At 57.7% G+C, this 21318-nt stretch overlaps 1 protein-coding gene and 1 long non-coding RNA gene across 3 annotated transcripts; one reads left to right on the forward strand and one right to left on the reverse strand.

The window, feature by feature from the left end:
• Nucleotides 1–1356: 1356 nt before the first annotated feature.
• On the reverse strand, nucleotides 1357–16165 carry FAM76A (family with sequence similarity 76 member A). 2 transcript variants are annotated; one of them, XM_066982444.1, is made up of 10 exons: nucleotides 16006–16165; nucleotides 14442–14506; nucleotides 13617–13671; nucleotides 12892–13044; nucleotides 12139–12296; nucleotides 11507–11593; nucleotides 10725–10856; nucleotides 6400–6535; nucleotides 5821–5922; nucleotides 1357–3331 (listed from the first exon to the last, which is right to left on the reverse strand). In XM_066982444.1, exons 1-10 carry the CDS (start codon nucleotides 16084–16086, stop codon nucleotides 3245–3247), a joined length of 1056 nt encoding a protein of 351 aa, XP_066838545.1. In that variant the 5' UTR covers nucleotides 16087–16165; the 3' UTR covers nucleotides 1357–3244. The 2 variants fall into 2 exon arrangements, with proteins under 2 accessions (XP_066838545.1, XP_066838546.1); XM_066982445.1 differs by lacking the exon at nucleotides 10725–10856.
• Nucleotides 16166–16468: 303 nt separating this feature from the next.
• On the forward strand, nucleotides 16469–21254 carry LOC125183888 (uncharacterized). Its single transcript, XR_010826449.1, has 2 exons — nucleotides 16469–17727; nucleotides 17828–21254. It is a non-coding gene; the product is annotated as an uncharacterized lncRNA (long non-coding RNA).
• The last annotated feature ends 64 nt before the right edge of the window (nucleotides 21255–21318 follow it).

A 21318-nucleotide genomic window follows, 5' to 3' on the forward strand; every position in this document is an offset into this window, starting at 1 on the left:
CCAAGCATCCCCTGTGGCTGCTGCCCTTTCTGCCTTGATGGGGCTCCGGGCTCATCCAGCGTGCTGGAGCCCAGCAGACTGGGGGAGAAACCCCCAGTTCAGGTGGGAAACCACACCCAGAGAAAACAGCTGGAGCCTTCCCCCAGGAGAGGGAAAGAACGCTTCTGTCCGGTCTTCTCTCTGTCCCTGAAACTAACACAAACTGGATCACACACCGGGAAGGTGCTGGGACGAGCACGTGATGGGGGCGGTGGGACAGGACCCACGGGTGCCGCTCTCCAGGGCTGCCGCAACAATTCCTGAGGGTGTCAAGCCAGAAGGAGCAAGAGCAAGCCGACAAGAGCAAGCCGAAACCCATCCTCGCCCTCCTTCCACAAGCACCTGGCTGCACGCAGCCTCTCCCCTCTCAGGCAGCAGAAGCCAAAGAGCTTGGAAGAGTAACAGCCATTGAAAGGACGTAACGCCCGTGCTAAACCTTCTACAGAAACTGTTTGCCTTCCCCGTGTTCAACTAAGAATTAGGGCATTTGCCACCAGTAACGAATCCCAGACAAGCGGTCATTTTCTGCGTGCAACTCCGGGCTTTGAAAAATCCAACGCGGAAAGAGGATTTTGAGTGGGAAAAGCCTTTGCAGTGCTCCAGCAGAGCCAGCGCTTGCATTTTCCCACTGCAGGCAGCGCCCTGGGAACAGACACAGCCAGGACGGCTCCCCGGCCCCGCAGGAGGGGAGCGGGGCGCAGCACAGGGCTGCTCGTCCCCCCGGGGAGCGGCACTGCCGGGAGGCGAGGGACACCCGACAGCCTGAACTGCGGCTCCCTTGAGGGCCAGGGGTGCTTCCACATGGGAATCAGCTTCGGTTACCCGTTTCTGCTGGAGAACTGGAAGCTTTTTTTAATAAAAACCAATCCGATTTCCCTTCCAAACAGCCCCACTCAGCGCTGAGGTAAGGGGCAGACAGAACTGGTGCTTACTGGTGTCGTTTGCATCTGTAGGTTAAAGGGAAGAAGCCCCTGATCCTCTCATCTCTTTGTTCCCCACCAGGGCCGCATGGTTTCTGCGCTCTGCCTTCGTGGCTGGGGAAGAAAACGGAGAGATCTGCTCCGAGAGAGGCAGAGCGGTCCTGGGAAGCGGGATGTAACCAAGGAGCGCGGATCCTAGCAACAGGCCGGGCTGGGAGGATTTAAAGATAGAAACAAAAGTCGGAGCGAGGCAAACAATGGCGAGCGCCCGCACCAGAGCCGGGGCTGCACCGCAGTCCTTGGAGCAGGGGACGAGTCAGGGCCAGGCAGGGACCGGCGGTGGTTTTTTTTTTTCCTCTTTCAGGCAAATAAAAAGTATCAGGCACACACAGACGAGTTTGTTTTTTTTAAACACTTTAACATTTGTCGGAGTTTTTGTACAAATCAAAGCAACCCTTTTAAAATCTCCCTTATTACAAACATACAAAGGAACAATGTTATTACTACAAATTATCAGCTACTCAACTTTGTCACAATTAAAAAAAAAAAACCTTAACAGTATATACAGGGCTTTTCTCCCTCCGTTTGTTTCTGTAGCTTGAGGGAAGCAAAAAAAGCAAAGCCCCCGTTTAAAAAAAATCCCACCAATGCACCTCAGTTTCTAAAAACGTGTGAAGTATAAAATTAGGTGAGTATTTTCCTGCTGTCACACTCTGGCAAAGTGTAACACTTTTTTTTTTTTCCTCATATCAGAAGTATCTTTAAAAAAAAAAAGAACAAAAAGATGTGGCAGAGTGTCTGATGCTGCAGCATGCTCCTTCCATGCCGGAAGCCAACATCAAAAAAGTGCCTTTGAGTAAAAGTCATCTTTAGCAACAAAAAAAGGAGAAAAAAAACCTCACAATGTCTAGTTAAAAGCTTAATAAAAACCCCTGACAGAGCAGCCAGGCCTGCCTCGGAAGGGCAGCTTTTCTCCTTGCCACCACCTACTGTCGGCGCCCCTCCAGGCTAAGGTGTCGTCCCCTCCTCCTCCGCCCCGCGGGTCTCCGAACCCTGAGATGTTTCCGCACGCCCTGAATCGATGCCCAGGAGCGCTCGTGCGGCTCGGGGCTGCTTTCCCCCGGTGCCAAGTGCTTTTTGTCCCCCCCCCAAGAGACGTGGGGAGCCCGGGGAGCGCCCACCCCGGGCGGCCTGGCTGGCTCTAGGGGCTCCGCTGCGGCTCTCCAGCTGTTTCTGAGAAGCGCGTCCCTGGTGCAGGGAACTTTCGTAGCCCTTTTATTCTGCTGGCTTTTAATCAGCAGCGAGAAACGTCCCTCGAAGAGCCCCAAGAAACACTTCCTGGCTCGGGTTGCTGCCTGAGTAAGCGCTTTCCCGGAGTCAGCCTGGCCCCTGCTTCTGCATCTGGCAGGGAGAGGGGGAGAAGAGGGCGAGCTCGATCCAGGGGCTGAGGGGAGCACAGGAAGCAGCCAAGCCTCGAGCTCTCCTCGCGTAAAGAAATGGAGAAAGAGATGCTCGATCCCGCCAAGCCCCAAAGGCCACCAAGTAACCAGGGGTGGGACGAGGTGGGTCTGTGTCTGTATCATCGAGCTCTGGCGCCCAACCCAAAAGCTATCATAAGAAAACAGGAAAACACCAAACCTAGCAGTTGGCTTTGCCAGGCTGACACTGGGAAAAGAAAAAAAAAGGAAAAACAAAATGAAACCCCTCCAAGATAAATACAGAGCCCCCACTTTGGAAGCGTCTTCAAAAGGGTGGATGAACCGTTCTCAGCAGTGGCACAACCTTCCAGTAACGTCCGTCGGGCTGGTGATTTATCGGCTTCCTTTTGAGGAGGGAACAGTCCGAGACAAATCAAGCTCCCACCGCACGCAGCTCCCGTCTCATCTGCGGAACGACTGGCCGCGGCTATTGCCTCACAGCAGCAGGTCTGAAACCAGCGAGAAGTCTCTAATGCAGCAGGTTCCTGGTTGCTCATCGAAAGAGGTGGCAGTGGTAGTAACTGGTCAGGAAAACACTTCTTCCAGTCAGCAGTGCTTCGGGGGGGGTGTGTGGGGTGGCTGGGACCTCTCCCCGCGGATCGCCGTGATGCGGAACGGTGTTCAACAGAGATCGAAACCAGGCACACTCAAGCATGCTGTCGAAAGGCAACACACACCAGGCGTTTCCATCGAGGCCACGGCAGTGGGAGAGTGACAACACTGAGGTTTTGGCTTCCAGCGATCAGGCAGGCCTCCTGGACTCCTTGGCTAATGCTGGGGAAAGCTCCCAGATCGGGGGTTTGGTTTTTAAGGGGAGGTTATTGCTCCCGACTTCTCAGGCTTTTTGCCCTTCGATAGGGCAGCTGCTTGCTTCAGGAGTTCTCTGTTCTTGGCCTGGAAACACAGTGAAAACGGGTATTTAATGGCAGGGATCATCGTTAGCTCCTGGGATCCTAGAATTGCCTGGACAGAAACCGCCGCATCCGATGAGAAGGGAGGGAGGTGTTGCTGCGCAGCATCACAGCGCGAGTCGCGTCCAGCACCTCACCCCTACCATCCCTCCCCCCCGCATCCCCCTGCTCTAACACAAGCAGGAGGGAGGTTTACGGGGCTGTGGTGAAATCTGACGTTCCCGACTCGCATTAACCAACCAAGGACACTCGCCAAGGTCTCTGGGACCGGCTTTCAATCCTCCGCTTCCCTTCCGCCAGCCACTGTGGTCTGACAGCGCGAGAAGCGGTGGAGAGAAACCCTAGGGACTCAAGGCCCCATCCTGACTCTTGTTTTAGCGAGTCGAAGGCAAACTTCTCCCACCCTTCTCCTCACTGGTGCGCAGGGTGGAACAGCTCACGCTGTTCTCCGGCTTTGTTTCACCCTCGGTTTCCTGAGACGCTGCCAACGTTTCACCAGGGCTCAGCACCGCGCCGCCTGCATCCCTGCAAGGAGCCTCCTGAACCCGCCAGGGCACCAAGAGAAAACAGCTCGGCTCCCTGGTTCGGACTGAATTAAAGATCACAGCAACTTACGAACAAGGCTCTTTGGTCCCTTTTCACAAACTCCTGAGCTCGCTCACCTCTGGCCCACACAGTAATTTATGCCATACCGGTAGGATAAGGAGCAGAACCTGCACAAAACCAGCCACAGCCCTTCCGCGCTGGTTTGCAGCGAGTGACTGAACACACAAAGGTTGCTAGAGGAATTAAACCCTCCGCTCCGGTGCTGCGTGGGGCAAAGCAGCTTCTTGTACCTCCTGCAGGCTGGAAGAACACAGTACCCCTGCTTCCCCCCGGTGCAAAGACAAGACAAAATAACCCATGAACACATCAAAAACCATGTGAACACTTCAAGGCACCTACAATACACCAGGAGGATTTCAACTTTTATTTTGGAAGCAGGGAAGAAAGTTTCCAGAGCCTCAGTCAGCACCGGCTGCGGGAAAACATTCGGACAGCGGAGAGGAGGAGTTCGTGGCGGTCCCACCCCGAGCTAAGTACAGAGCAGCGCAGCGGGCGGCAGACACGCGAAGCCCTCCCCACCCAGGGTGGCTGTGGGCAAACCTGCTCGTGGGTCTGACGCTTCCTCCTTCCCCTCAGAACTGAGCAAGTTTAAGGCTGTTGGGAGGCGTCCGGCAGCTTCCGAGACAAGACGTCCCCTTTTAACTACAGCAAAAGGCTCCACGGGGACACACGCTGAGCGAGCAGCGCGCCCTGCCTCGGGAAACCACCGCACGGAGGGAGGGCACCTCCCCGCCAGCCCTTGGCTTCACGGCCGGGGCTGCCGAGGCAACCAAAAGGTGGAGGTTTGTGCTAAGGGAAAGCCGTCTGCTCGGAAACGGAGTAAGAACATCAAGTCGTTCTTTGCAGGCCCAAAGCCACGAGACAGAAACAGCTCTAGGCTGAAACAGGATCACAAAAGCAGAACAGGCAGAAGGCTTTGGCTGTCGTCGCTCCCTCAACCACAAACCAAGAGCGCTGCCCTGCTCACGCGGGGCGGGGAGCGCACCCAGCCCCCCGCACACCCCGCAGCCTCCAGGCAGGCTTACGTTGCTTAAGAAGGCGCTTTGTGCGGAGGAGCTCGTGGGCACCAGCTTTCCGACAGTAACTGCAGCCTCCAAAACCTGTCTCCCTCTCTAATAATTAACTTGGGTGTGTGCAGATGGAGGAGGGGCTGTTTTCTCAGCAGGAATATAAGCCTTTTGTCTTATCCCCTCCCATTTCTCATTGCTAGGGCTTTAGATCATTATAAACCCCAGGGTAATTAAAGGGTGCAAAGTTCATTTCTAAGGCTGACTTCTTCCCCGTAACCAGCTCCCCTTTGACCCGATCTCTTCAGTGGCTCACAACGTATTCAGGCTGATAGTCCGCCTGGCGTTTCCATGGCCGTGACAAAAATCCTGCTCTCCCTGTTCCCTCGAGCTCAGGGACTTCTTTATTTGGACTACGGCGATAGAGCGCTAAGGGAACTGCCGATTGTGTCTCGATCTTTGTTCCCTTCGCTTACCGGCCACATAAATCATGTTAGGGGCTACGCGGTACGGGGAGCTGACAGGTTCTGCAGGCCGGAGGAACAGGTTCAAACCCAACGTCGGCAATCGGTAAAACGAGTCTGATGGTTCCCAGCTGGTCCACAAGGGACACAGCCCAGCACTTTACAACGTGGAGGGCCTGAGCCCGAGTAGAGAGCAGCGAGAAGGATGTAAATAGGGGTTACAGCGCGCTGCGGCGTGGTACGGGGCTGGGGCAGAGCAGAGAGGCCGGAGGACGGGGCTGAGAAGCGTTAGCAGATCTGCCCGTGCAAAGGCTCACGGTTGTTCTCATGGGGAGTGTCCTCAGTCACTCCCAGGTACAGCGCAGCTCAGCAAATTAAAACAAAAATGCTGTCACCTGTAACTGCTCCATGACCTCCTTGTGCGTCTTCTCCATCTGGTTCATCTTTGCCCTCATCTGCGACTCCTGGTACTGCAGGTCGGCTTTCAGCTCTGTGATCTGCAGATAAAGCAGGAGAGAGCACATGAGCTGGAGGAAGGGATGACCGCCTTCACCCCGGATGCACCCTGCCACAGAGAACACCTCTGAAGAAGCTGTGTGAGACTGCCCGAGTTGGGAAACGTGCTGGGGTAGCCGGGGAAGAGCAACAGGACCCGAACCGGCCCACAGAGCTGCACGGAGAAGCAGAAGCGCCCAGGGTGCTGCTCTCATTCTGCACAGGGCAGCGGGATTTCCTCTCTGCCTTGCCCCCACGCGGAGGTGTCTGAAGCTGGCCAGGAAATGACCCTTTATGAAACGAGAGCCCCCCAGGTGGGTCCTGAAAGCCTCTAACTTCGGAAAGGAGACAGCCTGGAGACAGCCAGAAAGCCTCTTGCTGCTTACAGCGAAAAAAGCTAGACTCTGCTGGAGTGTGATCTGTGTGAACACGGCAGCTGTGAGCGTGCCGTGGGGAGGGGAGCAAGCCAAGGGCTCTACCTTCTTCTCCTTCTCCAGAATCATCTGATCCTTCTGGTGCAGCATCTTCTTTAAGGTAGCCACCTCCTCCTTCAGCTGGGCGATGATAACGAAGTGGTCGGTGCCGGGAGAGTCCAGGGCGAGGTCCGGAGAGAAGCTGCAGCAAAGAACAGGGCAGGACTCTCATCACGACCCCTTCTCCTCACCGAGGCAGGGGAAATCCCACACAGGCGGCACTCGGGGGAGAACGGGAATCGTTTACGACATGTTGCGCCCTCCAGGCACACAGGGTCTGGAGGCGCTACCTGGATCCCTGCCCTGGATCCCACAGAGAATTTGGGAAGCACCTGAGATGCTGGGCAACAGGGGCTCCGTGTGAATAACCCGAGTTGTGTTATCGCACGATCAGCAGGGACACAAGACTGCTGGGGGTGAACACCAGCCAGCATCTCCAGCCACCAAGCAGTAATGACCCGTTTTCGAACCAAAGAGCTGAGGCCAGCAATCAGAGAGCTCGTGAAACTTTACGCAACCACTTAGGAACTCTCTTCGCTCACAGGCAGTCCTTGGATGTACAGCAAAGCTCCGCACTCAATGTAAACAAACATTCTGGCAAGGAGGGAACATGAAAGAGACACAAATAACCCCCGAGTTAAACAAACAAAGCCAAAGGAGACACCTCGATTAAAGTCAGCCCTGTCCTCAGCAGGGAAAAGGGGAAAAAGACACGCTGGACTTTAGTATTTTGGTTCCACCATGACACAGCAACATAGGGAGAAGCTTCGTTAGAGCTTCAGAGCAGGAAGGGCTCTTCAGGAAGACAGACAAACAGCCGAGGGCACTGCTCATCAGCCAGCTATTCTGAACTTAAGCAACCAGCTGAAAACGTATCCGGACATTGGTCACCCTCCTGCAAAGGTAATCCACGCATCTTCCTCCGAGACACCCAGGATCTAGGCAGCCACCCCCAGTGCCGCGCTCCAGCAGATCACAAGATACGATAAGCTGCAGCCACAGGCCCAGGGAGCTCACCTGATCTCTGCCTGCCTTCTGTTCCTCACCGCTGTAATGCTAAGCTTGATTTTTATCTCTGGGTGCTAAAAGGGCAGCACACTCCCAGCCACACACACCTGAAATGGCTATATAAAAATTTAACTGTAATAAAATGAAAAAAAAAAAAGGCAACAAAGCTTCACCTAGAAGATAACGGCCAGGCTTGAAGTTATCAGCCAGCGCTGCTGTCATAAAGATAAACAGCCAGGGTTACCTGAATTCGGACGTTTTCTGAAAGCCTCCCGGGTGGGCCAGCACACATCCTGAAGCTTACGCTCAGCTTAGAGCTGGGAGCTGCAGCGGGCGGGGCAGGCAGGGTGCGGAGCCAAACAAAGCTCCCCCACCGCTGCCTCTCCCAAGCGCAAGCCCCTGAGACCCCAAACGGAGAGTTCCGGCTGCTCACCTCACGCAGGGGGCTCCTCCAGAGCCTGGAAAGAATTCGTCTGCTAATTAAAAGCGCAGCCTGCGGCGAGCGGGCTGGAGGGCAAGGACGTGGCGGCAGATGGGGATCTACAGAGGGGAGCTGCAGAAGGGGCAGCTTCCCAGACCTGAAAGCCACGGGACAGCAAGCTTGGCAAAGGAAAAGTCAGAGCACAGCGGAAGCACTGCGCCTGTTTGCGGCACGCCGACAGAAAAGCCCACCCCAAGTCACGGCGGGTCCCCGGGGTTTAGCACTGCCTCGTCACGCTGGGCAGCCCTCAGGCACAGAAGAGGTTCAAACAGGCGTGCTAGAGGAGAGCGCCTCCATTTTAAAGCTGTTCCCGAGTACAATTTCCCCAAAGCGGAGGCTCTGCAACGTGCTGGTGGGTGCTCCGGCACCTCTCCGTTGCTAGCAGTAGCTTTAATTTCCCACTCAGCGCAAATATGCTGGGGAGGAGAGAAAGGAAGGAGGAGAAATAGGAAAAGCAGCCTCCACACAGGCAAAAAAAAAATATAATAAAGTCTTCCTCACTGAATTCTACGGGTTAAAACAAACACTGGCTTGCACCGCTGCCTTGCCCAGGCAGGCTTCCCTCCTGCTGCGCCCTGGGGTGAGGAGCAGAGCGGGGAGATGCTCCGTTTCCCCGAGCAGCTCGGGCAGGAACCGTCGGCTCCCTGGCAGCTCCCGTTGCGAGCAGCAGCGGAGCCAGGAGGCGAGCGCGGCCCTGCCACCCAGCGGGGAGAAGGGACAGGAGGGCCACCAGCCCTCCGTGGAGCAGCACGGGGCCAGAACCCGAGCTTCGGGGGCCTCCACAGATCCTCCTGCTGAGGACGTGGAGCACAGGCAGGTTTTTTTTGCTGTCCGGTTGCTGCAAAATCCACCCTCAAAAGTGTCAGCGGGCAAATTAATGCGGCTTTCTCTTCCCCCCCCCCTTTTTTTTTAAAAGGGTGACAAATCAATAATGAAAGGTCTCTCTGTCTTTAACTTCGTATTAAGGAAGCCTGAGGCTCCAAAATTAGAAGGAAAAGTGACAGATACACTTCGTTCCTTTTGCAGACTAAGAATAAAAACCAGCAAACAAACCAAACCACCACCACCCAACGCATCCTCCCTACAAGTGAGCTCCATCCCCAGGGGCTGTGCCTCTGGTCAGGGAGGTGTGGGCTCTGTGAGTCCGAGCAGCCTCAAATTCATCCCGCCGATGACCTGATGAGCTACCACCGCTTGCAGTGGAGACAGCTAAAAACGGAGCTCTTCCAGAGACACCTGCCCCTCCAGCGAGCCGAACAGAAACCAAAACGACTGCCTTAAACTCCACACCTGTTAAAGGACTGAAATTAGGCAAAATAAAAGCCAGGCTTAAAGATTTTGCTGCTTAAGCCAGGCTGCTGTAAACAGGCACAAAGCAGGCTGACCAAGCCTGCAATAAAAACGCTCCCTGTTCCCAAAAATCCATCTGAACCCACAGGAACCAGCACTGAGCTCCCACTTCCCCTGACACCAGCAAAAGCAGGAGCAGGTCAGCCCAAATCCTAGCGCTTTCAGCAGAAGCCAGGACGTTTCCATGCAAACGAGAATCTTTTTACCCAAGGAAGCCCTGGCAGGAGGGGGTGAGGAGGCCCAGGCCCAGCCGGGGTGCTGGGGCACACCGAAGAGCCCAGGGTGCTGGCAAGGGGTGCTGCAAGGTGTGCGGGGAGCTGCTGCCGGGGAGAGCTGCTCGCTGTGCAGTAGGGTCACCGCCGTTACCTCCTCTCGGAGCTCACCCAGCAAGGAGGAGCCCCTCGGGCACCACCCTGCTGACAAAAACCCTCGTGCCCCGCCGCAGGCCCCGACCCAGGCTGACTCCGGGGTGCTTTACAGAAAAGGGTGCAAGAGGGGAGGCTTTTTTTGGGGGGGGGGGGGGGGGGTTCCTCCTCAGCAGCTCCACAATCACACTTAACGAAGCACCATTATCATTCCGCTCAGGAAACGCAGCCCTGTGTCTATTTAAGGCAGCTGCAGCTCGCCTTTTCCACGGCGCGTTGCTGGAGCCCTTCAGGAGCTGCTAAAATTGCACACGGTTCGTTACTGGGACTCGTCAAGAGCCCGTGGCAGAGACCACAGCCTTGGCAGGAGCCGGACTGACAACGCCTGACGTGAGAGCAAACAGAAATAAAGGCATCTGACTCCTCTAACGACTGCTCCTGCTTTGCAGGCGAATGGCTAGCGACTAGACTTTTTGCTTCTTGGGTACGTCCACACCAGCAGCGGTGCTGCAAGGAATTGTCGGGTCTCAGCCCAGGCTTCAACGAGCAGATAAAAGCACCTTGTACCCTCCTGCAGCCCAGGGAGCAGGGGCAAAAGGGGGTCCCAGAGGGAAAGCACCGCCGATGGGCAGAGATCTGGTGCAGAGAGCTTTCTCCAGGCCCTCCTCCGGCTCCCCCGGCATTAAGGGCAGCCAGATGACTCCTCAACACACCGTGCTCAGCTCCCAAGCCACGGTCAGCCCTTAATTTCTTCCGATTTTAACAGAAATACCGTTCAAGTGCCGAGCGGTCCTGCAGACCACTTTGTGGGAATCGCTGCCCTATAAAATTACTGAAATCCTCTTTCCCACAGCAGCATTTCATCTACTAACAAACATTGCCCAGATGTTAACCGTATCTACAGGAGAGGTGATGTGATCTTGAAGAGACCTTCAAGGCAGGCAGGCAGCAATTAATTACCAGTTGCTCTAACGACCCCCTTTGGCACTAAAAAGCCTACGCTCTGGTCCGCGCTCCCAGCTCACTGCTGTTTGGAAGGAGATCCATCGAGAGGGGCAGTTTCCAGGTCTGAGACAGTTCCCGGGGAGGGAGGGCAACAGGGGGGAGAAAACGAGAGGTGATCTCACTTCAGGATGTCAGTGCCTCGAGAAACAGGACAATGGTGGGCACCGAGACTCGGGTGGGAAGCAGCCCCCTGCGCCAACGTGGACGGGGCACTCTGGATAGGGGGGCAAAGCATCTCGGGAGAGGAAGGAACGCTGAGAATCAGAGAGGAAAGGGAGGAATGAAAATATGCATGTACAAGACCATCAAAAAATAATAAAAAAAAATCCATCTCAATCTCCTGTTTCTGCTAGCGACTCCCGTTCTGCTGCGCACGCAGCCGGCATAACCCAGCACAAACTGCGGCAGCAGAACGGGACCGGCTGCGTCGAGCAAAGCTGTTTGATTGCTTGGCCCTCCCCCCGAAGGCAGAAGGGGGAACGGGAGGTGGGTTTTGATCCTCTCCTCCGAGGCCATGTCCCTGCAGAGCAGTCTGACGGCCCAGAAAGCACAAAAACTGCGCAGCTCTGCAGCGCGGCCGGCAGCCACCCCTTCCCTGTGACTGCAGGGAGAGGATACAGCTGTGCTGGCTGCAGTTTTTGTTACTCGTGGCGAGCTCAGCCAACAAGCAGCTCCTGTTCTAGCAGGTACAGGTACCAGGCATTCCTTTCTTTTTCCAGTCTATGTCTAAAGGCCAAGTAACGCTGCCCTGCTGGGTTCTGGAAAGCTGCTAACGCAGCCCCTTTAGGTCCCAGAGCCCGAGATCCCTGCTCTAGCACAAAGCCTCCTGCTATCCGCACGCAGCGCTCCTACCTAAAACTTCGCCAGACCGCCCACCCACAATTTCCCCATGTAGCAGGCTCACCTGTCACCGTTGGCAGATATGGCATCAAACTTGGCTTTCTTCTTTGGGATTTCATTCTGAATAGAAGAGGTGGATAAGGTTTTCTGGCTAGAAAAACGAGGAAATCATATGTCAGAACCTGAATGATTTGCAGTCAAAGACAGAGGAGCAGATAAATATTCCCACCCACTTTGAGCCTATTAAGACAAGGCTTCCTAGCACAAGAAAGAACAATAAAAAAAATCATTCCTTGAAGAGCAGCTGGAGACTAAAAATAAACAGAAAACAACGCGTCAGCCAGATCAGTAGGTAGGTGAGGAGCTCATGCTTAAAATCTGCATTTCAATCAAGTTTTACAAACGCAATTTCGCTTTAATTGTACACAAGTTCAGCAAGTCGAATCGCTAAGCGGCACCGGCGGACTACGAGCCTACACCAGAACAACGGTGTTTGCAAAACAGCGACGCCTCACTTCGCCAGATTCCCCCAAACAGCAGAAATCTGCCCGAATTCATCACCGTTCCACGGTCCCGAGGCCAAGGCACTGCTCCCGGTCACTTCAGGAAGGGCTCCGGGGCGTGAGGAGCAGCCAGGAATCCTCCTTGCTCACCTCGGAGCAAGCCCTGCCCGAGAGAACGGCGCGTGCAGGTTACCTGTTGTAATGGCTGCCGCTGCTGAGCCTGCTGTACTGCTCCTTCTCTTGCAGGCCAGCTCGGGAAGAGCTGCTGAGGTGTTTGCACTGCTCTTTGGTCTTCTGTAGGACCCGTTTATAGGACAGTGTGCATAACCAGCAGAGCAGCTTTCCATCCACCTGGAGGGCACAAAAGAGAGACAGTTTTGTCTTGCTCCCTGCCCGCAAACGAAGCACAGCGAAGACAAGAAGCACCTTCAGGCTTTAAAATCGCGCACAAACAAGCAGCGACTCAAAAAGGATCCCTTGGGAGCCTAGGAAGGGCAAGAAGTGCATTTGGCACGGCTGGTGCGACGCAGGCAGTACTCAGTAACAGCAGCTAACTTATGCTAACTTCAGTCCCTTTCAGGCTTTGCTTACAGGCTGTGAGCCATCACCCGCTCATCAGGGCAGGTAAATGGCACCGATACCGTTCCCCATCCCTCTCCCCCAGCAGGCACCTCGCGTTTCACCCGGAGGCCCCTTCTCCTCCTTTGCCTCCTCACCTACCCTCCGGCCAAATTCAAGAGATCCTGCCCAGCAGACCTGGCAAAGGAACAGGGGGACTCAAAGGTTACAAAGCTCCAAAACCAGCTCCCACAGCAAAGCCCAACTCCAGAAACTGTTCCACAATCAAGAGGCACCCCCTTCAGAAAAGCTAGGGAACACTCGAAAGCGTGGACAGTCGCTGCGAGCAGCCCCGTTACCTCCTCAGGCTCCTTTTACAGATACCGACCTTCTTTCTGTCATCCTTCCTGTCAAACGCACACTGCTGCTTGCACTGCTCGCAGGAGTGCGGCGGTCCGTACTTCTTTTCGGAGTTCGTGCAGCGCTGGCACTTGTTTCCAATGAACGCTGCGATTATGTTGCAGTACTGGCAGGGTTTGGGCTGTAAGGAACAAGACCAACCGATATTGTAGCGCCTTCTAACGACATTAACGCATCGCTCCTTCCCCTTCTCCCCGGCACTTCAGAACATTTATTTCCCCACACCAATCTAGCTGTAATGCCGAGCCAGGAGACGTAACTGCATTTGGGCCCCTGGTCTCTAGCTAAGCGTGTTTAGCCGTGACACCTCGACCATTTATCAAGTGCTATGAAATCTTCAGAAATATTTATCACCAAAATGGAAACAATCTAAATCTCTGCTTCAGCTTTCAGAAAAGCAGGAAAACGGATTTATCCCCGCTCCCTGGGGCAGTCTCAGTTTGTATGACCGTGTTCTTGTTTCTATTGGATCTCCAGTAGTTCATTTCCTGGTCTAAAATGATGCAAGGCTGCTCTTTTCCATACTAAGAGAAGAGAAAGGTAAAAGCTTCACGCTTGAGGGACCTGCGTATTATTGATCAGTCACGCTATCACAACAGAGCCAGCCCATAAACTGCTCTGGGATCCAGCAGGATAAAGACAAGAGAGACGAAAGGAAAAAGAGGCAGGGGCGAACGGGCCCCGCTCACTTACTGTGCCGTAGAGCTTCACGTTCTGAGCACACTTCTTGCATATCGTGTTGGTTTTGCTGGGAAGAAGGACAGATCATTTTATTAGCACTTCCCCCAAGAACACTAAACCTCCGTGGTTAGGATCCCCCTGCAGGCTCCGTCTCCAGTGACAGGACTGCATTCATCTTCACTGGGGACTCCGATACCAAAGTGCGCTTCCTATCCCCATCTGGTCGAGGATAATTTGGCAAAAAGTGGTCTTACTAGGAGGTATCTTTTAATTAAGGCACCCCCAGATGACACCAGTTTTTTGTCCTTACAAACACAGGCGTCTGATTGCCGGCTAATTGCCGGCAGGCATGATTCAGCAGCGACAGCCTCACTTCTGGAGGAGGTCTGCGCTCAGTTACGAGGTGAAGGCAGGTCAGCACGGAGGTGATTTGTCCAACAACACAGGGAAGAACACCCCACACAACGTCCACACACTTTGTGCTCACCAATCCTTCCTCTGTAACTTGTAAAAACGCACAAGGGCGGAAGCACAGGAAGCATATTAAGGAATAATTTTGGGGTACCAGAAATCAGGTAAGAGAAAACTCATGGGCAGGTGTACCCAGAGCCTTCAGCGGGTGACGCAGCTGAGCGCTGACCAAAACAAAAATCCAAGGGAGAGGTACAGATCTAAGGGCACTGCGCAGGCACGCCGACTCGCCCAACGGACCTGCGAAGACGACCAAAGGTCTCCCACGCCTTCCAGAGCAACAATCGGGCTTGGTCACAGAGGTGTGCAACCATTACGGTTCCGTTGTAAGGCGAACCTCGGCCTCCCCGGCGCGGCCACGCTTACCTTTCCTGCTGGAACTCGGTCCTGCAGTATGTGCACTTCACGATGGGGTGCGCAATGCGACACTCCTGCCACAAGAGAAGCGGTCGGTGAGGGGCAGCGCGCCCTTCCCCAAACCCCAGTCACCTGCTGGCCTCCACCCCGCCACAGGCACTCGTCAAACCCCAAACGTTTCCTCCCCGTGCCGCTCCTACGAGGGCAGGGAGCAGGGTGACAGGAGCAGACGGTGGCACAGGTGATCCCCGAGTAAACCCAGACTCACCCCGAGGGCTGAGCCGTGCCCGACGCCCACACAAGGGTCACGGTAAGGCCTCACCTTCCGGGGCAGGGCCCGTCCTGCCGCAGCTCTTCACACCCCTGCCCTCCCTCCGCGAGCTTCCCGCGCCCACAGCGCCTCCGGCCCAGCTCTCCTCTCCCCACGCTCCCCTGCTTGGCCCCATCAGCACCCCCAGGCTGCTCCATGCCCTGCCCCATCCTCATCTCCCCCACCCGCTGCCCCCCCAGACCCACCTCCCTCCTTCGATACCTGAAGAACTCCCTCAAGATGCCCCCAGATCCTCCCCCCATACCTTGGAACCCCCCCCTTACACACAGCTCCCTGATGAAACCCAAAAGCCCCCCCCAAGGCCCCAGGCACCCCCAAGACCTCCCCATAAGCAGCCCCCTCAGCTACCCTCAGTCCCTCCAAGTGCCCCCAGGCCCCAAATCCCCCCCAGCAGCCCTGCCTCACCCAGCCCCTCACCTTCCTTCAGAGCCCCCCCTCACTTTCTCTCGGAGACCCCCACCTTTTCCTCAGAGCCCCCCAAACACTTTCCTTCAGAGGTTCCCTACCTTTACCTCTGAGTTCCCCCCCCCCATTCTCCTAGAGGCCTCCTCACCTTCCCTCCCAGCCCCCCTGCCCAATTTCTCTCAAGATGCCCCCATCTTCCCTCGGAGATCCCCCCTTTCCCATAGAAGACCCCCACCTTTACCTCAGAAAGCCCCCTAACTTTCCCTCAAGATCCCCCCCCTTCCCTCAGTAAGCCCCCCACTTTCCCTCCGAGGACCCTCACCTTTACCTAAAAGCCCCCCTATTCCCTCAAGACCCCATTATTCCCTCAGAGGACCCTCCATTTTCCCTCAGAGCCCCCCCTTTCCCTCATAGCCCCCCCCTTTTCCCTCAGGACCCCCCCCCTTTCCCTAACCCCCCCATTCCCTCGCAGCCCCCCCTTTCCCTCAGACACCTCCTTCAAAGCCCCCCTTTTCCCTCAGATGACCCTCTATTTTCCCTCAGAGCCCCCCCTTTCCCTCAGGAACCCCCCCATTTTCCCTCAGAGCCCCCCCCCCTTTCCCTGACCTCCCCATTCCCTCACAACCCCCCCTTTCCCTCAGAGACCTCCTTCAAACCCCCCCCCTTTCCCTCAGAGGACCCCCCATTTTCCCTCAGAGCCCCCCCTTTCCCTCACAGCCCCACCTTTCCCTCAGGAACCCCCCCCTTTTCCCTCAGAGCCCCCCCCCTTTCCTCACAGCCCCCCCTTTCCCTCACAGACCTCCCTCCCAGCCCCCCTCGCCCCCCGCCCCGCCGCACCTTGCAGAGCTGCTGGCCCTGGCTGAGCGCCTCGAAGGGGAAGCGCTGGTGGCACTTAGTGCAGGCGTACAGCGCCGCCATCCCGCCGCCGCGCTGACAGGCGCAGCCCAACCCTCCGCTGCCGCCCGTCCCCAACGCCCCGCCTCTCCGCCCCGCCCTCTCCGCCCGTTCCTCCCTTCCCATTGGCCGCCTCCCCCATCGCTCGCGCCGCCGCCGCTTCTCATTGGCCGGCGCGCCCGTCGCTCCGCGGGGAGGGCGGGGGCGGGGAGGCCCCCGCCCTTTCCCCTCCGCGACGGTCGTTGGGGAGGGGGAGCGCTGACGTCACAGAGGGCGCGCGGCGGTGATGCAACGGCCCCGCGCGTGACGCGGCCCCGGGGGCGCGCGGGGAGAGGCGGGGAGGTCTCGCGAGAACGCGGCGGGGTGGGGCGGGGGGGGAGGGAGGGGGACCCGGAAGCGGGGCGGGGAGGGGGCAGGGCAGGGGATGGGGAAGGGCCAAGGCCAAGGGCAGGGGGCAGGGGCTTGGGCAGAGGGAGGGGGCTTGGGGTTGTCCAGGGCCTGGGGCAGGGCCAAGGGCAGGGTCCTGGGGCTGTCCTGGGGCAGGGGCCACGGGCAGGGGCTGAGGAAAGGGGCCTGGGCCCGTCCTGGGGCAGGGGCATGGTCCTGGTCCTGGTCCTGGTCCTGGCCCTGGTCCTGTCCGGGGGCACCCCCCAAGTGGGGTTCGATCCCCGGTGGGCCAAGGAATGGGGCTTGGTCCTGTCCAGGCACTTGGTGCGGCTCCTGGGCCTGTCCAGGGGCACGCTCCAGGTCGGGTGTGATCCACGGTGGGCCAGGAGCAGGGGCTGGGGCCAAGGGAAGGGGCTTCAGCCTGTGCAGGGGCCTGGGCCTGGGCCGAGGGCTGGGGCTTGGGCCAAGGACAAGGGCCTGGTCCTGTCCAGGGGCCTGGTTCTGGTCCTGGTCAGGGACTTGACCCGGGTCCTCGTCCTGTCCAGGGTCCTGGTCCTGTCCCCGTCCAGGGGCTTGGCCCTGGTCCTGTCCAGGGTCCTGGTCCTGTCCTGTCCAGGGGTCTGGTTCTACCCAGGGGCATAGCCCTAGTCCTGTCCAGGGTCCTGGTCCTGGTCCAAGGGCAGGGACTTGGGTCAAGGACAAGGTCCTGGTCCCACCCAGGGTCCTGGTCCCGGTCCCATCCGTGTGCCTGGCCCTGATCCTTTCCAGGGGCTTGGTCCTGGTCCCATCCAGGGTTCTGGCCCTGGCCCTGGCCTTGCTCCAGGCTGTGCTCCATCCCCGCTGTGCCAAGCACAGGGCCCCATGCCGGCCCAAAGCCAGGCCAGGGCCAAAAGGAATCGGGGTCACACCGAGCCTGTAACTGCCCCATCCTGCCTCGGGGAGCGCAGGGCGAGGGGCACGAGGCAGCGAGCGGCTGCGGGGGGAAGGAGGAGCGGGGCTGGAGGAAGGAAGGGAGCGGGGGGCTGCGGGAGGAGCGGGGCAAGGGGGAGCGGAGCCCGGGGGGGGCCGGGGATGGGCAGGGGGGGTGCAGGCAGGGCAGCTCGACTGCGCCTGAGAGGTCAGACATAAGAATAGGAGGAAAAGGAAGGGAAAAGGAGGTAGGAGGTAGCATCTGCAGCCAAGGGGAAGCCTTGTTTTCCTCTGCCCTGACTCCTGGCCCGCCGCGAGGGCAGCTGGTCCCAGGCAGAGCCGAGCCCGGCTGCGATCTGCGTGGGCTGGGTGGGTCTGGGCGGCGGGGCAGGACCAGCGCTGCAAACCGCTTGCAGATCATCCCCTGCGCAACCGGGGTAATTCTCTCCTTTTTCATTTTATTTTTCAGCGGAGCAGTTGTTGTTTTTACAGCGTGACGCGGAGCAGGTGCTGCGAGCTTCCAGACGTGCTGCCCCCCCAAACAAAGCGGGGAACTGACGCATTTTGGAGTTAAAAGTTCGCTGCGAACCCAAGACAAAGCGAGCGGGGAGTCGTGGCTGCGTTAACAAACCCGCAGCCGCTGCGTCTGTGCCTGCCTTGCCTGACATTCCTGCGTTCTTAAACCCTGCTTGCTCTTGGGCCGCTGGGGATACCTTGAAATCTTTCGGAAACTTACTTCCCCACCTTTTTTTTTTCCTCTTTTTTTTTTTCCCCCCTCCTCACAGCAGATTACAGAGTATTCCCAGTCCTAGCTTGTGCGAGTGGTGGAGCTGAAACCCGAGCTGCTCGCCGCGGCGCTCAGCGCTTCCCGAGCAGGACCGGGGGAGTGCCTTGGGTTTTTAGCGAGGCTGCGTGGGTGTGCATATTAAACTGAAATTCTGCTGTGCTTGGCTACCTCGGGGACTGGTTATAATCACCGGGCAAATATGCCGTGTGTAGGAGAAATACTTAATTTCGTGAAATCCGTTGCGTTGCGCTGGATGCGCGGCGGTGATGGGGAAATAGCAGGCGGTGGAAGCAGAAGGCAGAGCAGAGCTTGGCAGAGGCGGCCGGGGAGCTTCAAACAAAAACCCTCCGCGTCGCCCAGGGGCTGGGATGCTCGGAGGAGGGTTTCTGAGGGAAACGGGGCGGAGGTGGAGGAACCGGGGCCGCCCGGCTCCCCGGGGTCTGACAGCGCACCTGGAAAACGTAAACGCCACGAGCGGCTTGTTGCAAGGAATGAAAACCTCCAAAAAAAAAAAAAAGAGAAAAGAAGTCAGGGGGGTTGCAAATCTCTGGAGCTGCGGAAAGGGAACGGTTCGTTTGAGAATGCGAGCAACAAACCTGCCAGAGCAGCCACGGCCGCCAAGGGAGAAGCATTTGGCTAAGGACGAGCGTTTGTGAGGCTGCTACCGAAGGAAGGGTAAGGAGAGCTGTTTAGAAAGGCCCTGCCTCTGTGGTTTGCCAGGATCGCCTCGCCAGCAGCGAGCAGCCTCTCGCTCACCATCTCCTCGAGGCCAGCAGACTGCTCTGCTCTTCCTGGAGGCAACCGAAATGCTTGTTTCCATAGCAAAAAGCGAGGTTTCCTGCCCCAAATCGCAGTGTTCGTCACCCCAAAACCAACGTGGCTCTGCCACCCGGGTCCCCCCGTCCACGCACCCGGCGCAGGAGGTGCAGGGAGCTCGCCACAGCCCCCGGGAACCCACCCCAGGAGTTGCCAAGCCGACCTGCATCCAGCTGCTGCCCCCTGACTCCGCCTGTGGTGCCCTGCGAATCGCTCGCGGATAATATTTCCACATCCTGGCTCCCTCCGTGTCCCCGGCCTGCTGAATAATTACCTTGTTTTGCGCGAGCCGCGAGAGGTTTCCGCGGGTAATTCATCCGGCGCTGACAGGCAGCCAGCTTTGGGGCCGGAGCACATTTTCTGGCCACCTGGCAGTGCTGCACGGGCTCCCTTCTCGGGAGGGAAGCGCCGCATCCAGCACGGCCCAGGGCAGGGCGAAACCCAAACCCCGCCGAAATCCCGGCCGCCCTGCCTCGGAGGATTATTTACCTCGGCCCACCCCGAGCTTCTGGATGGAGTTTCTGGACGCGGGGACAGATCGATCCCCCAGGTCTGGGTGCTCTCGCCCACAGAAAGCGCGTTTCCCTGGAACAAAAACCCCTCCTGGGGGCTGTTTGCCATGGGGCTCTCTGTCTCGCCTCGCTGGGCTCTGAATTCGAGGGTCAGAGCCCAGCGTGGAGCCGGGATTGTCCCCGAATTCCCGTCCCCGTCTCACCACGGATTGGGGTCGGAGTGGCTCGGGGGCAGCCCGGAGGCTTCCAGCCCCGTTGGGAGCTGGGGACCCGGCACGGGGCTCGGTGGCCGGGCAGCGGGGAGCTGGCGCCTGGGCAGCTCAGGGAGCCCCACGGAGGGAAAACGGAGCTGGGGGAACCTCTGCCAGCGCTGCAGGGGAAAGGCTGCAGCCCAGGGGCTCCATTTTAGGGGCGTAACATGACGTTGGCTGATGGGGGAAGAAGCCCAGAGCCTCCTGCTCGCCCCACCGGGCACATGGGGACCTGGCTGTGCCAGGGGACAGCGACTCCTGTCCCATGCCCGGTGAGGGCAGCGGGGAATTCATGGGCACAGGGGTCCCACAGGGGAGCCGGGGAGCCCTTTTCCTCCCCCCCAAGGAGACACCACCATCGCCCCGATGGAGCACCCGTCCTTGTCTCGAGGGCACGGGGCCACCAGCCCCGAGGACGGCCTGGCTCCAAGCTGCCCGGGCTCGCTGCCTGCTCGGCCCCACGTCCACCTCCCAGCACCATTTGAGGAGGGGACCCCACATGGAGCCACCCCCCAAATCTCGCCTCGCGCTCCTGCTGTGGTTACGAGCACCAGGGAAGGTTTGGGGCTGGGATTTCCAAGGGGGCACACGAAAAGTAGGTGCTAAAATCAACTTTGGCTCATGGCACCTGCTGCCTTTAAAGCACCCAGCCTCTGCTGGTGTTTCACCAGCCAGGTATCAAATTTGGGGAGTTTCCCACGTAGCTGGCAGGCTGGGAATGCGGGGTGTGTGCAGACAATACGCCTCATCCAAAGGGAAGCTTAAACGTGTGGATTAAATCTTATTAAGGGTAAATCTCCAGGCCACGTCTGTTTTCCCTAAAGGAGGGTTTTAGGGTGTTTGCTCCTCGCTGTGCTTGGTCTGGGGCTCATGGCTCAGCCCAGCACCAGCTCAGCAAGCAGCCGCTCCCTTCTCAGGTGCGTCCTTTCTTAAATTCTCCCCTTCCAAAATAAACAAACCCATCTTTTTAAGTTCCCAGCCATGCTTAACTACCCGCACTCAGAGCCTCGGCTGTCCCCGGTGCCACAGACGCGAAATTCCAGGCTCCTGCCAAACGCTTCCTGGGGGCGCAAACCCTGCAGCGCTCGCAGCCTCCTGCGTGTTCAGCAGCAAATTCAGAGCATCGCCTGCCCAAAGGGAGCCTGAAAGTCACGGTTCCCTGAAAGTCAAAGCCTGTTTTATTGACTGCAGTCAAGAGAATCAACGCTGCGGAGCCCCGGCCTCCCCCAGAACAAACCCCATCACTCCTGCGCCGCGATTGTTCCCCTCCCAGCCGCGCGCTCGAGCCGGCGCCCCCGCCGGGAATGATTAAAGACCACTTCAGAAATCAGTGCAGCAAATTGTCAAATAAGCAGGTGAACGAGGGAGAGGAAAACAAGGCGATATTACGGCCTGCCACCCTCAGTCGGGAGCGATCGCCCCGCCTGGAAGGGACGCGGCGCTCCCGGGGAGGAAGCACGGTGCTCGCCCCGGCCATTTGCTAGACAAAATAAGGGTGTAACGAGGGCGTAGCTGCTCAGCACGGCTGCCCTCAGCCACCGCAAGCCCCTTTGGGGAAGGATGCAGCCCACGTATGCACAGGGGAATCGCTGTC

Source organism: Anser cygnoides, chromosome 24, assembly GCF_040182565.1.
Source record: "Anser cygnoides isolate HZ-2024a breed goose chromosome 24, Taihu_goose_T2T_genome, whole genome shotgun sequence".
Lineage (NCBI taxonomy): Eukaryota > Metazoa > Chordata > Aves > Anseriformes > Anatidae > Anser > Anser cygnoides.